We start from the raw sequence: 15,992 nt of genomic DNA, 5'->3' as shown, positions 1-15,992 counted from the left end.
CTGTCATTAACGCTGTGTGAAATTGGTAGAAGGAAGATTCTGCTTCTTGGGGCCATCTTATGGTTTGTTACATTCTGCAGCTATTTAGATGGCATTTCTCAGAGTTCTTTGGACAGGGTGCAGGTGTTTTAGAAATGACCCATCTTTGCTTTAACAACTAAAAAAATGCATATATAAAAGCAAGCAAATATTTGCTGATTGTGTACAGCCTGGAAATGAGATGAACATTGAGTGAGCATTTCTTCCACGTCTTGCTCAGGCTGTCTGGCTTCAGATAGTTCAGTGCTAACAACACTTGATTGCTATGAAAGAATGAATTGAAATTAACTCTAAGACAGTGGAAACCCAAATTTAATCTTCTTATCTCATTAACACTGTCAGAGGGATAACTGTATGTCCCCTTGGCTATACCAAGCTTTGGTTGAGCAGTTGATTGCTAGTGGTTTGCATGGGGTTTTGCAGCTCTTTGCCTCATTTAGGGTGGCTGCTGACAAATGCACTGTACCACTGTGATGTGGGGCTGCAGCTTCTCTCCTTGCTTGCAGAGTACTTATTTTCAAGGCATCCTTTGCTCAGGATGATAATGGGGACTGACGCAGGGGCTCATTCCAAAACTGGTTCAGTTTCCATAGAGAGATGAATGGAAGCTTTTGTAATGACAGTGAAATGTTAATCATATTCTTAAATGTTCCTGTAGCACACGTAAAGCACACTGGTGATAGCATCTTATGTATTTTAGAACTGAGGATCCACAAATGACTTCATTTTTAGCTAAGTTAGGTGGCTTTTGTCACTTGGAGAGCAATTCAGTGGAAAAAAAGAGTTTTCTCCAGCACTGATGAATCATTATTTTCCCAGGAATTTTTGTTTACAAGTGACTATAAGAAGCTGATCTCTAACAAGTGGTTTATTGTATCACAAGAAATGCCAGTCCCAATATAGTAATTGCATAATAAATTGGATATAGGACTTACCTGCCCAGCCTATTTATGTTAATATTAGTGGACACCTTTACTTGTTTCACAGTCTTCCTCTCTTTAACTTCTATTCCATTACTTCATTTCCCTCTCCAATTTTATGTTATCATTCCTGGCGTTGTTGCTGCCTTTACTGTGGATCTTAAGCTACATAGGAAGGCCTCTCTCATGTCTGCATGTAAAGCACTGTTCATACTGGGAAAGTTGTGAAAGTGGATTCTGCTTCAGTTTTCAGCAATATGAATGGCCAGAACACATTCTGTAATATATATATATATATATATATATATATATATATATATATATAAAACAGAATATATTTAAAAAGAGTTAGCATAAGATGTAACAGTGGTGTAGGTGCAACTAAGGTAGGTAGACCAGAATTATGACCTGGGCTCATTGTGCAGTCATAGCTGAATCTTTCTTGCTACATGTGGTCATACTCCCATGAAAAGCCAGAAAAGCCTCATTCCAGGCACATTTTGACAAAAACCTAAGAAATATCTCAGTGTATTCACACCACAGAGAGCTCCCAAATATCAGGTCAAAGATTCCCAGCATTTAAATAATATCAGTTGCTTAGACTTAAAGTTTAGGTGTTTCAGTTAGTAAACACACAAAGCAGTAAGAGTGCTATATGGCATGCATATCTGAAATTTGGGAACTGTTTCAATGTAGTTAACAATTCTTTTCTTTTGAGAGATTGAGACAGGTTGTATTTCAAACCAACTAAGTAAAATCTTTCATTCATCAACTGCCTTTTACCTCTCTAGATCTTTAGCACAACACTCGACAACTGAAACAGTTGTTCCCAGTATTTTCTTTTGTAGATACGTTTCTCTTGTGCTGCCATGATTTACCTACTTTATAATGGTAAATCTGTAACAGTCAACTCAGAGTTGAGTGTCATATTGTCTCTAAACGTATGTGACCTTCAATGTAAGATGATAATTATTCTTCTCTAAAACAGATTATTTTTTATTTGAAAATCCAACATGTTTTAAGTACCTGGCCAGACAAATACTATTTTCAAGTGCACATTCCTGCTTGCAGGGCCAGTGTTTTATTTAGTCTGGTAAAATACTTAACATTATGCAGGAAATGTAGTCATCTATAATGTGAAGACTGAAGTAAAATTTCTTAAAGAGTCTAAGGAAAATAAGTGTTTGTTTGTTTACCTAAGGAAAAAGTCACTACATCTTGCCATTCTTTTTGTACAAGACGAATCCTATGGAAGTGTTTTACTCCGTTTCATATTTACTCTCATTTTTTTGAATCACTCTTCAAACAGGTCTAGAAAGCTGATGTACTTGTCTGAATGATTTCTGTTGGAACAGTCAAAGAAGGGCACTTCTGACTCAATAAATCATGATTCACAAAATGATTCAGTTGCTCCTTACCTACACTGAGTCAGTGTTCTAGTAAGTTTGTAAGCTTTCCCCACACAGTCTATTTTTGATATCTCTGTGGTACATGGCCTGTGGATAGAAAATTATTAGGACCTACCACCTTTGTGCATTTGTCTTTAGTAAGAGGGTCATCATCATAAAAAAAAAAAAAAAGCTTTGCTATGTTGTCCAAAAAGAAGCCTTCAGATGCTTTCCCCTCTTCCTGACACCACCATCTACCAGGCTAATGTCATTACCAATTCTAAAAGTAACAAAACCAAATGGGTTTTTCACAATTCATTTAGTCTTGTGACCATATCCCACAAATATTCTACTTTCTGTAAACTTCTTTAGTGTCACTGAGCTGGTGCATCACAGGAGAATGAATTATGCTGAGATTTTCCTCATCTGGGAATTTTGGCTCTCCTGCCAACTTAATCCATCAGTGGAAGCCAGCAAAGTAGACTTAAGGAAAAACTCAACATCCCAAGAAGGAAGACTTTGAGCATAGTGTAAAATCAGTGGAAGCTTCCACTCTGGCTTTAAACACCTACTGCAGGACTTCTAAACTACTGGGGGTGCCCACTGTTCAAGGTACTGGCCATGCCATTCCATGCTCTCTGCCACTATCCCCACTATTGGGGCTGGATATACCTGGAGGATATTCATAAATAGTCGTTTAACCTTAAAAAAAAAAAAAAGCCTGAAACACATTCAATCAGCATAGCAATAGGAACGTGCTGGTTTGAGCACTCCCACTTGTCTCTCCTATAGCCTGGTTCCCCTAGGAGACAAAGTAAAGAGAGAAATTATTAATAGTGTCCAAGATATGGTTCCTGAAGTACAAAGATGACTACAATATCAAATACAAATACCAGGTTGATCTCCTGACCAGTGTTACAGCATATAAAAAAATGATAACCTTAATCCAAACCCAAAAATGATAAACAGCATAACAGAGAACATACATAACAAGTAAGGTATTTAGTAATATGGGTCCATGAAAAAACTCTGAACAATCTCTGGAAAAAGGGTGGATGTGGACAGTGATAGGACAAGGGGGAATGGTTTAAACTGAGACAGGGGAGGTTTAGGTTGGATATTAGGAGGAAGTTTTTCACCCAGAGGGTGGTGAGGCACTGGAACAGGTTGCCCAAGGAGGCTGTGGATGCCCCATCCCTGCAGGCATTCAAGGCCAGGCTGGATGTGGCTCTGGGCAGCCTGGTGTGCTGGTTGGTGACCTGCACATAGCAGGGGGTTGGAACTGGATGAGCATTGTGGGCCTTTTCAACCCAGGCCATTTATCATTCTATGAAAAGGAAAAAATAACATTATGATATTAAGTTATTCTACCACTTAGAACAATTTGTGTTTTAACACACTCTGGTCAAATCTGTTGTTATCTCAACCCGTTGAGTCCCACATTGGGCACCAAATGGATGCACTCCAGGTGTGCACCCATCACTCAGCAACAACCAGCATATATATCAGTGTGCTGTTATCACTGTCTCAGCTGAAAACAGGACGACACAGTGAGGTCACCTAAAAGAAATCAGCACCAGTTGAAATGCAAGATGGCAAAACCCACAGTAAGTGGCTTTCTGTGGAGTGCAGTAGGAGAGATTGTTTCATAGGAGCTTTTTGTGGAAAGAATTTTCCAGACATAGGCATGAGTTTTTGATTTGTGTAAGATGTAAGAGTTGCAGGTCAACAATGACACTTAAGACGGGAGGTTTAAGGTATGGGTAGAAGAGTTCTGTCATCTACAGTGATAGAGCAGGAAGCTTTCAAGGAGAGCTTAAACTCCAAAGTCCTCAAAAATACAAGACTAAACAAACCCTGGTGTTGCTGCTACTCCCAGCCTGAGTTACATCAGTTCTGACATCCAGGCTGACTGCCTCCAGTCAACTCAGACATCCATTACCCTTTAGGTATCCCAAGTGTTACTTCACAGAGACAGAGCCTGTTGTCTCTACATGTAATAAAACAGCTACTCAAGGTGTGAAGTGCTGCTCTGCAAAAGTGGACGTTACTTGCTATTCAAAGCAGGACAGCTTCTTTGGGACTGGCTTATAGATCCAAATGGAAACGATTTTTGCTCTGAGCTGCTCAGTGTGACCTTCAATCCATTGGAGAAATCTATTCCTTCTATCCTGGCTTATTTATTATTTGTGAAACATTCATGACTTCAAGTTACAGTTGAGATTAGTTTAGCTGCCTGTCATTTTTCTGTTTCAAGGTCAGATTATTTCCTTTTTTTCATCACTGTGAAGCTTCTTGAAATGGTGTATTTCCCTTCTCTTCCATCCAGAAAAATACATAAAATCTCTGGTCATGAGTGCAGCAAGTCTCCACCCATAGTGCATCCTTTCTGTTAAGTTCACTGTGCCATCTCATTGTGCAAGTGTTTACAACCACGATTCAGATACAGACACCCTATAATATAGAGAAGTAGAAACCATAGCATAACTTTTTACCAGCAGAGTGATCAGAATTCAGTTTATATCAGTTTGGTTGCCTTAACACCATCCTGTCTTCGCAGCTTTTCATTTTGAAAAAGTGAAACTTTTTCTTATATTACAATATGATAGAGATAGGAAAATATGACTCTGCCACTTAGAAATTCATGCACTGTTGTGAAGCGATAGCTTGGAGATTCTCTCTATTCACCAAGAAACTGTCACTGAACTGGTCACTGGTTGTCCCTACTAAGCTTGGGGTGCAAGAAATAGAGTAATAGAATCAGTAAGGTCATAAAATACCTCTAAGATCACCAAATCCAACCCCAGCCCACCCCACCATGCCCACTGCCCACATCCCTCAGTGCCACATCCCCACGGTTCTAGAACACCTCCAGGGACGGTGACCCCACCACCTCCCTGGGCAGCCTGTTCCATTACTTCATCACTCTTTCTGAGAATAATTTTTTCTTAATATCCAACCTGAAGCTCCCCTGGGCCATAACTGACCCTAGGCACTAAAATCCAGCCTTCAGGTCTAAGGTCATATTTACTTTCTTATTCTGAGCTCTGTCTGTCCTCACCCCTTCTCCCTGACCTTCAGCTGGACTCATGAATGCTTCCTGTGCAGATATACAAAATATTTAGGAATTTGGGGCAACAGAACTGTTGTATTATCACCTGGTTGTACCATACCCAACTCCCATAAAGTGTCTGTATCTCCAACACAGTTCAGTGCACTGTCATAAGTCTAAGGTCTCTAGGTAGATTCTTCCTTGCTGCAGATGGGAGCTGAGGGTGCTTATCTTAGCAGGACTGGGTGTTTCAACTAAAAGTGCCTTGGGGAAGGGTCTTTCCTCAGCTCTGCACGTTCGTAACGTTTCAGAGGCGCTGTGCAAGCTGGTGTGGTGTATAAGTCTTGCTGATGGTGTGCTAACTTCAAAAAATACAACTTTTTTTTTCTCCCTAGGGCCGATGGGAAAGTCAGCAAGATGTATCCCAAGGTGTCACAAACTCCAGTAGGGGCATTAGTCCAACTCGTACCTCTCTGCCAGGCTCTGGGCAGCAGAACCACTCCCCTGATGCAGGTAAGGGCTTTCCTGAAGCTAAGACAGCTCTCATAAAGATGGAATGAAGTCACTCCATCATTGTTGAAGCTAAGCAGCTTTCAGAGATACAGATTTCTCCTCCAAAGCAATGTCCATGCAGCTCCCTCTCTGTGATAGGCATCTTTAAAGTTGTCTTAATGTCTTTGTCATTTCTGAAGATGCAGTCTTGATCTCAGAAGCTCAGTTTCTAAAGCCTGAAGTTATCTGGGCTCAAAACATGTATCTCTTAGGTCATTAAAACAAGACTAGAAGCCTACTAATGTTTTAGGAAATAATTAGCACTGGAGTTGGAGGGCTATTTTGCAGCAAGTGTGCCTGATGTATAACTGAGAGTGGACTGATACAGAGTGAGGGTTTCTTTCTAACTAGGTTTTCTCAAGGGAGAGTATTAAAAGCAGAAGTGCTGTCAAGAAGAGTTGAATGTCCATAAGTTTTTTCTTTTTAGTTTGAAATTCCTCATCTTTCCCTCTCAGTATCTTTTGTAATTGTTAGCAGAATTTTGTGTTGTCAGCATCTTTTTTCAGTTCTGCTGGTTATTTGTTTTTTTTGCTTCTTCAAGTTGTAAGCAGTTCTATGTTTCTAATGGCAAACAGCAAACTTTTTCACATCGTGTGATGAAAAAGACTTCCAAAATTACCCAAATTCATATATCCTGTTCTAGGGAGGAGCAAACACTCACTGCTTTTCTTTGGCTAATGCACTGCCTACTGGAAGATGTAGTTCTAGAATTAAAATGATAACAATTTTTTTCACCAAAAGCATATCTGTTCACACTGTTCCATTTTTCTAACAGGTCTGGGTAGCCTTGCTGCTTCCTACCTGAATCCTGTCAAGTCATTCGTGCCTCAGATGCCAAAGCTGCTGAAGTCTCTCTTTCCTGTTAGAGACGAGAAGAAGGGCAGGCAGACCTCACCTCTTGCACAGCAGGTAAAATTTTAAATGAAATTGGCTGTGCAGTAATATTGATGAGTGCTGTTAGGCTTGCAACAGAGCACTGTTTTATTTGCTGCTGCAGTGCAAACCCAACTCCTAGTCATAGTAAAGCCTTGTGATGCATTTCCCCTCCATCCTGTGCAGAGATAGTGGAGCTGTTAAACTTATTGATACACTCAACCCACATAGCTTTTTAGAAGTGCCAAGTATACTACCAGCATGATTTATGGTAATACCATTTGCAGCAACAATACTCAAATTTATGAAGTGCACTTAGTGTTGTTTGTGTACTGCCAAGTGGAAAATGTAATTCTATTTTTAATTCTTTATTTCATTTACCATCTTCCTTCTCCCCTATCCCAGCTCAGGTCACCCTTTTCTACCTTCTGCTATGTACAGTTGATTTTGTTCATTTGCTCATTTATTCCACATTCCAGAGAAGCTTTGATTTTTTTTGATTCTGTGCTGCAAAACTTCATATGCTCCATTTGTGACTTTTGTGCAGTGAAAGGTAGCTTATGCATGGTCAAGCTGACTGCAAAACTCTACTATCTCCTGAAGAAAGCAGATGAAATAACAGAATCCCACTATAAATGATACTTTCTTCCTAATTTGAGAGATTGTCATTTATTTATAAAGAAAGAGCCTTCTGTGTAAACCTGGAATAATTAAAAACTGTTATGAAAATAAGTCTGGAGGCAGATCTCACTGCTGAAGTGTATGGAAGCCCATGTGGTCCATGCCTTGTTAAGCATTCAGCTAACTCTTCATAGACAGAAACTTCATCTGTAGTTTTGGAGGCACGTTTTCTGTTAACATAGATCTTTCCCATCTCTTCATGCGTAGACAAATGTTTTAGAGGATGTCTTTCTAGAGGATGTCTTTCTAAAACAAAACAACAAAAAAATAATCCCCAAGCAACTCCTTTTTGTGGTTGGATCCAGGCATTCTGTCCTGTTAGTTGCTACAGCTGAAGAACTAAGCTGAGGGGGTATGCATAGATGGTAGGACCAGATGATCTCAGAGGTCTTTTCCATCCTTCATGATTCTATGATAGCAAGGAATTATTTTGTCATGGCAGAAGTACAGGAAATAGTCAGAAGATAAATAGGCCAAAACCAAAGGCTTAAAAAAGCAATTAAGTTTTAGTGGAACTTACGATAGATATAGTACAAATAAAAATAAAGCAAATTTAGAACATTCTTAGTTTGACCATGATCATTTCTCTACGAAGTAAAATGAGCAAGTTTTACTCCCAAATGTCAACTAACTTTGCATTTCACATTTTCATGTGGCCTTTTGCTTACAACAAGGTCAGTGTAGAATCTGAGATCATGAAACCTAACACATCTGAGAAATGGAGCTGATTAAAATGAAGACAGTGACTTCCTTAAAGGTATTTGGGTATTGGAAGATGCAAATAGGTGCTCTTTACAATTGCACTCAGAGCCTTTCACCACTGCTTGAATTCTCACTGAATCAATGAGAGCTGAGCTGAGAAGCGAGGCCCAATTTCCTTCCTCTAGTCTAACCACCTGTTCCCACTCCTTCCTACTGTTCAAGATCACTCTTGCAGTTCTTTGCCTTCAAGTTTTTATACTACAAAGCTACCTACTTCAGGGAATTTTAATTTATATTATGGATTACTATGGAAACTCAATCAGATCACGATCAAAGCAAGTTTTAACTAGGCAGGAATGCTATTTCTGATTTAAGGAAGTAAAGCTAATGTATAAACAGGAGTGCATGATGTTTCAACGCATGTTACAGGTCAGCCTGAAGTTTTCTCTGACGACTGAATCAGTATAACAGAATGAAATCTCTAAGTTAGTTGTTGCTTGTACTTTTGTAATAGAAGTCAAGTCAAACAAACCTCTCTGATTTCAGATCTGTATAGATATTCTTCAAAGCTCTCTCAGTAAGCACATGGCTTCTTCACTCTTGTTAGAAATCACAATGGGCAAAAGAGCAGAAACTGAAGGAGCTGTTCCAGAATTACCTTCCTCCAAGCAGCGCAAGAAATGAATGTGTGATGTAGTACGACTGGCTTGAGCATCCTAGAGTCATAGAATCAGTAAGGTTGGAGAAAACCTGTAAGGTCATCCAATCAAACCCCAATCCATCCCCACCATGCCCACTGTCCCTCAGTGCCACAGAGTAAAAGGGTTGGTGCACATTAATGTGACACTGAAAAGCTAATCAGCGTTTCTTGTAATCCTTCTTGCTGCTTCCTTATAACTGCTTGAGGATGCAGAAGTGGTTGCAAGCGTTAAAAACTGGCCAGAATTCCAGTGGTGGCAGTGACAAATGGCTGTGTGCTCGGGGGCCTGCAATGGGGTCAGTGCTTGGCAGTCAGCTCTAACACCTTATCACTAACCTGTCCGTGTAAGACAGCATGCTGGTAATTCTTGCATGGCTGTGCCATAGTGCAGAGTGAGGAGGGCACAAAAATGACATTGCTGCATCTCAGAAAATACAGAACAGTACAGCTTAGTTCAGTGGAAGAATAGCACTTTGATACAGAGCGACAGGGGACAGAACTGAGTGTGCAGGAGGAGAGAAGGCAGTGAACTACAAAAGGCTTAACAGGGAGATGAAGCCAAAAGGATATTTCAACTGCAGTTTCAAAGGAATCTGGCCTCTTAACAGGGAATTGTTGGATTTCTGTGACAGTAAACAACAAATTCAGAGAGCTGAAGATGACTAAAGGAACACTTCTCAAGGAAAATGGAAGGATGTAAATCATTGTTACCTGGCTAAATGCAAATGAGCAGATAGGTGGTGACAGATTTTTGAACGTAAATACCAAAAAGTGAAGTGGGTCAGTTGGTTCCTTTCTCCAAGTTCATCAAACAACTCAAAGAATTTCCAGAGTTCTTGTCAAGCTCTCTTTTAAGTGCATATCTGTCGCAGCATTTGAGAGCATTTAACCATCTATTGTCATTAAAACCCACTCCATAAAAGTGCTGCTGACCCATATTGAACTAGATGGCTGCCCTGCTGTGCTATTAAATCCCTGATATGTTGCAGTTCAGCTGTCAGGGTTAGGTCCCTGTGCATGTCTGCTCAGAGATGCATCTTGTAGGCTGAGTCTCACAGCTGATTGAAGTGCTTTAGAGAATCATTTTGAAGTGAGCAGCTCTTAATTATTTCTGCAAGTTTGGAAGTGTAGCTCAGTTCATCGTGACCAAGCAGCTGTCCAAGTGGATATGTTACTAAATCACATCCCATGCAAGTAAACAGAACATGGAGTTGTCATCACTTGTTTTGAAAATACACTTCTAATCTAAGTATTTTAGCAATTTATTTCAATTGCGTGCTGTTGCTTGGGATCAATCTTAAAGTAGAATCAGAGAATCATGATATTATTAAGGTTGGACAAGAGCTCTAAGGTCATCTAGTCAAATCATGAAGCCATCTTCACCATGCCCACTCATCATGTCCCTCAGTGCCACCTCCCCACAGTTCTTCAACACCTCCACCAAGTAAATGAGCGCATGTAAGTTATCGTATCATCTTGTTGAGATGGTCTTTCCCAGTGCTGTTTTTGTTTGTAGTTTCAGAAAGGCAAAGCCATGCCAGGCAAGGTGGTGGCAGCTAACAAAATTGCTGTCTTTGACCTTCTGATGCAAGTTTAGTAACTAATCTGGAGAATAATGAACCGCAATTAATGAAATCTGCTCTCGTATTCAAGTGTGTTTCTCAGACAGCACATAAAATAATTGAAAGAACTTCCTGCTCTCTAATTAGTTAGATTGAATTAATTTGGCATAATAGGATTCTTTATGTAACTAGCAGAACAGCTTCCGATGAAGCTGTTTATGTACCTAAAAGATTGGTTTCTGAAGAAGCTGTTTATATACTTTTAAGTTAGAAAATGCCTATTTTATCAGTTATCTGCTGCCTTTCAATTAATTGCCAGTATTCTGTAAGTAAAAAATAATTAAAAAAAAACACAACAGTTTAAACCTTTTTCGGATTACTGCAATTGCTTTTTATTTTTCTAGTCTATTCTTTAAAAAGCTTAGTAGCACAGTGTGCAAGATTTAAAGCCTTGTCACTCCTTACTGCTGATCAGGAAAAGTTTAAAATACTTGCTTGAAATATGCAGGTGGATGGAGAATCAGTTTCATCTATCTGTGCATAATTACATTATGTGCACGCTCTCAACGCTTGTCTCTTTTATTAAGGTGCTGAGGCTTTCACAGTGTGCACCAAGCAGAATTGCTGTTCTTTACCTTATGACCCTGTTGATCTCCAGGAACTGCCTGTATAATTACATTTTAGGGCATCGTTGGGTTCTGACATTAAAAATGTACATATTATATTTCACTTGCTGCTTTTTGACATTGCTGTGGCTAGAGCAAACTCTAACCAACATGGTTTGATAAGTGGTCACCTTCATACAATCCTTGTTGGATGGTCAAACGTCTTTCATAGCACATGACTTCCAAGAGAGATCTGGAGTCACAGCTGTCTTAAAAGGAATAAATAATCTCTTTGAATTTCCATGCACTAATCTAATTCACTTTTGTTTTGTGGTATAGAAATGCAGACGTGACGCGGGGAGAGGACAGCTCTCAATTTGTTCTTTCACCTTCTGGTAGAGACATAGTAATTAATCTAAAAAAAAAAAATGAAATGCAGTTAATGAAAAGCTTTCTGAATTGACAAAAGACTTTTTCTGGCAGTGGATTAAAAAATAGCAGTAGTTTCATGGGTGTATATGGTGCATCGTATAATTGCTAGAACATACATTCCTTAATCAAATGTAAATAACATGGCCTTGGAGAACCTTCTTTAAAATCTAGAAGGGTTTTTTCACATAAAGAGCCATTGGGATGCAATTATCAGTATAGTTCAACCAGACCTTCTGTGCCTGGCTAGGCTCATATGTGTCTAGATCTTGTGACTGAGCTATTTGTGTTTTGATTTCTTTATAAGTTCAGTTTTCCCTATCATCCTCTTTCATATAGCTTTTAATGAGAATGAGTATGGAAAACTGGCCTTTTAAACTGCTTAGTGAAAACCTCTGGAACTTCCTTGTGAACTAACTTGAAAATGGTAACAAATTGCCCTTTTAATCTTTCTGCCGGAAATAACTGCATAGGAAATGATGCATGTTTAATTCTGCACAAAGTACATTAGAAATGTGGAATACAAAAGTATTGTTACAGGCTAAAATGTTCCATGTTAGGAAGGTGAAATAAAAGGGTTTTAGTTTGGGTTGATATTTAAATATAGTTTCTTCAGGAAAAATAACCAACAAATAAACTGACAAATACAACTTTTGAATTTTGGATCTTCTTGAGGATTGCAGATTTTGTATTGGAATGACTGATGACTTTAAAATGATTTTAAAATAGGGAGTAAGTAGGAATATTGGGCCTGGATGGATCTTTATCACAGAATCATAGAATGGCTTGAGTTGGAAGGGACCCCAAGGATCACGAAGCTCCAACCCCCTGCCACATGCAGGGCCACCAACCTCCACATTTTAGAGCAGCCCAGGCTGCCCAGGGCCCCATCCAACCTGGCCTTGAACACCTCCAGGGATGGATGGGGCATTCACAGCCTCTCTGGGCAGCTGTTCCAGCACCTCACCACTCTCCACTTCACTGACTTTGTTCAGAATTCTTACTGAATTACTATGTGTCTTTTGAAAGTATTTTATCCTGACTGCTCAAAACTGAATTAAATCCACATTTAATGAAACAACTGTCATGCCCTGATGGAGAAATTTCCAATAGCTGTTTGTAAATGGTGATGTGAATGTAATACTGACAGACTGACAGTCCTTGAGCTCAGTCTGCAGATGGTAAGGCAGAGACAACAGCAGTGGACTTTTCTGATAATATCCTTATAGGAGTGCCTCAGTTATAACCTTGGCTGGTCTCGGAGAATGGGAGAGGTGCCTGAAGACTGAAGGATAGCCAAGGTCACACCATTCTTCAAGAAAGGGAAATTACAGGCCAGTCAGCCTCACTTCCATCCCTGGAAAGGTGATGGAACAACTTGTTCTGCATGCTATTTCCAAGCCATGGGGAGGTCATCAGGAGTAGTCAACATGGAAAAATGTCCATTTCACCAAGGGGAAATCATGCTTCACCAACCTGGTGGCCTTCTCTGATGTCATCACCAGCTGGGTAGATGGAGAGAGAGCAGTGGATGTTGTGTATCTTGACTTCAGCAAGGCTTTCCACACTGTCTCCACAACATCCTTGTAAGAAAGTGTGGGACAGACAAGTGGACAGTGAGGTAGATTGAGAACTGGCTGTCTGGCAGAGCTTGGAGGGTTGTGGTAAGCAGCTCAGAGGCCCATAGTTAGATGTTCCCCAGGGGTCAACACTAGGTCTGGTCTTGTTCAACATCTTCATCAATGACCTGAACAATAAGATAGAGTCTACTTTCAGCAAGTTTGTTGATGGTACAAAGCTGGGAGGATTGGCTGACACACCTGAAGGCTGTGCTGCCATTCAACAAGACCTGCACAGACTGGAGAGTTGAGCAGGGAGGAGCCTGATGAGATTTAAAAAGAGCATGTGTAGAGTCTTGTACCTGGAGAGGAATAACCACATGCATCAGTACAGTTTGGAGGATGACCTTCAGAAAGGCACTCTGCAGAGAAGGACTCTGGTATCCTGGTGGACAACAGATTGGCCATGAGCCAGCAGTGTGTGCCCTTGTGGTCAAGAAGGCCAATGGGATAAAAAGAGTATGGCCAGCAGGTTGGGAAGGTGATCCTCCCCTTCTGCTCTGCACTGGTGAGGCCACATTGGACTGCTGTGTCCAGTTCTGGGTTCCCCAGTTCAAAAAAGACAGGGATCTCCTAGGAAGAGTCCAGCAGAGAGTCTCAAAGATGGTGAGGAGCGTGGAGCATCTCCCACATAAGGAAAGTTGAGACCTGGGACTCATCTGTCTGGAGAAGAGAAGGCTGAGAGGGGGTATCATAACTGTTTATGGATATCTATAGGTTGGAGTCAAGTCATTGGGAGCAGGTTCTTTTCAGTGGTGTGCAGCAATAGAACATGGGACAATGGGCAGAAACTGGAACACAGGAAGTTCTGTATTAACACAAATAATTTCTTTTTTTTGAGAGAGACAGAGCGCTGGTATAGGCTACCCAGAGGAGCTGTGGTGTCTCCTTCTCTGCAGATGATTCAAGACCCTTCTGAGTGCCTTCCTATGGAACTTATTGTAGGAATCTGCTTTAGCAGAGGGGTTTGATTCGATGATCTCTAAAGATCCCTTCCAAACCCTACAATTCTGTGATTCTATGATTTCTGGAGCTTGGAGGGTAATTTTTGGATGCACTGGTCCACTGCTTACTGCATATTGCTTATTACCCAATGAACAATTTTCAACTGGTAAAATCAAGGCAAAGGGCTCTGCACTGAATCCATCAGCCACTGTCATCAGAATCATTTTACAAAATGTTTCATGACAGTGAAAGACTAAATGTATTTTTCTGAGTCCTTTGAAGAGGTTGCATTGTATGTATGTACTATATAGGATGAAAAAATCAATGTAGGGTTAATTTTAATGCTTCTGTAAGTGGAATGAGATACAAGTTTGCTTTTCGAGCTCACCAACATACCACATTGGTCTCTAGATTTCATAGAATCGTAGAATCCTTAGTGTTGGAAGGGATCTTTAGAGGTCATCTAGTCCAACTCCCCTGCAATGAGCAGGGACATGCACTGGTAAATCAGATTGCCTTGATCCAGCCTGGCCTTGAAAGATTCCAGGGATGGGACACCAACCACATCTCTGGGCAGCCCGTGCCAGTGCCTCACCATCCTCACTGTAAAAGTTTTCTTCCTTCTGTCTAACCTAAATCTCCTCTCTTTGAGCTTGAAGCTGTTTCATCCCCCAACTTGTATTGGCAGCGAGGGTTGCCAGAACCTAGGTGCAGACCCTGCATTTGGATTTGTTGAACCTCATGAAGTTCACCTGGGCCCACTGCTCAGCCTGTCTGTGTCCCTCTGGATGGCATCCCATCTGTCTGGTGCATCAACCACACCACGTGGCTTGGTGTCATCAGACTTCTCTCATCACTGATAATGATGTGGCTTTTGGTTACCCCAAAGCACATTCACTTTGGCCTCCAATCTGACCAGAAAATATTGTGCAAACACACTGAGAAATCCTTCTAAACTCATAGTACAAAGGAGCAGCTCCCAGGAAAAAGACAAATTTTATTCCATGGAGGTTCAAAGATGCTTTAAAGTCTATTGCTTTCATGTCCTCTCGTACTCCATGTTTTGTCAGCTTGGTGGAAGGAACTGTGCCAAGAATTATCGCAGTAAAGGGTCATGTTTTGCCTTTGCGTAAATGTGTCTGCTTTCACAGTCAGTATCTGCACACGTTTTATGACAAAATTTGGCTCTCAGTTCAGAAATATTTTGCATCCAGTAAATGCCTTCACAGATAGCCAGACACGTTGTTTGGAATATCCCCCCCGAGTAACTTCACTACATTTCCTAGCAAAGATTTGTTTTAGTACCTTTGCTCCCCTCGTGAGGGTGTTTCTGCCCATCTGTTTCTTGTCAACACCAAAGTTGGGCAAGTGCCACTTCTCATAATTGCTTTTTTCTCCATGTTTTTCTAAACATTGCTTGGCAAAGTTAACATAGGAGTTTGGAGATTTGTCATCCTTTCAGGAGGAGAGCATCATCTTAGCAATTGATGAGGAATGATTAAAGTGTAACGGGTGTATTTACTTTTTAGATTGCGTGGATTTACATGTTGCAAGACTTAAGGTGTTTGAGAGATAAAAGAACAAACAAACCCAACCACAAAGAACAACACTTTCCTCTGTTTGTTTGTTTTCAAGGGAGGAAAGGAAATCAAAGGCACTGAGAATTATCATTAAATGCTTCTTCTTATTCCAATTCTGAGTCTCTCATAATGATGCATTTCCTAGAGGTGGCACATACACTGGGACAAAATGGGGCAGAGGAAGGAAATTTTCTTTTGTAGTACCAGCATGAGAGCTCAGAGCTGGCTTTGGTTCTTCGTGCTCATTATAGAATCACAGGATCATAGAATGGTTTGAGTTGGAAGGGACCCTTAAAGGCCATCTGTCCCACTCCCTGCACTGAGCAGGGACACCCACAGCTCCAT

The 15,992-nt window shown here is 40.6% G+C and overlaps 1 protein-coding gene and 1 long non-coding RNA gene across 2 annotated transcripts in view; both read left to right on the top strand.

Annotated features, from left to right (window-relative positions):
* KIF13B (kinesin family member 13B) overlaps positions 1 to 15,992 on the top strand; it is a 111,822-nt gene that overhangs the window by 83,237 nt on the left and 12,593 nt on the right. The window contains exons 36-37 of the mRNA XM_031552650.1: positions 5,795 to 5,912; positions 6,727 to 6,860. Of these exons, the coding sequence (XP_031408510.1) occupies positions 5,795 to 5,912; positions 6,727 to 6,860 (252 nt within the window). The remainder of the gene's footprint in view (positions 1 to 5,794; positions 5,913 to 6,726; positions 6,861 to 15,992) is intronic.
* LOC116216364 lies at positions 1,247 to 3,066 on the top strand. Its single transcript, XR_004159026.1, has 2 exons — positions 1,247 to 1,520; positions 2,269 to 3,066. It is a non-coding gene; the product is annotated as an uncharacterized LOC116216364 (long non-coding RNA).

This window comes from Meleagris gallopavo, chromosome 2 (genome assembly GCF_000146605.3).
Source record: "Meleagris gallopavo isolate NT-WF06-2002-E0010 breed Aviagen turkey brand Nicholas breeding stock chromosome 2, Turkey_5.1, whole genome shotgun sequence".
Lineage (NCBI taxonomy): Eukaryota > Metazoa > Chordata > Aves > Galliformes > Phasianidae > Meleagris > Meleagris gallopavo.
Note: the sequence above shows the minus strand (reverse complement) of the source record. Positions and strands in the feature narration are given on the sequence as shown.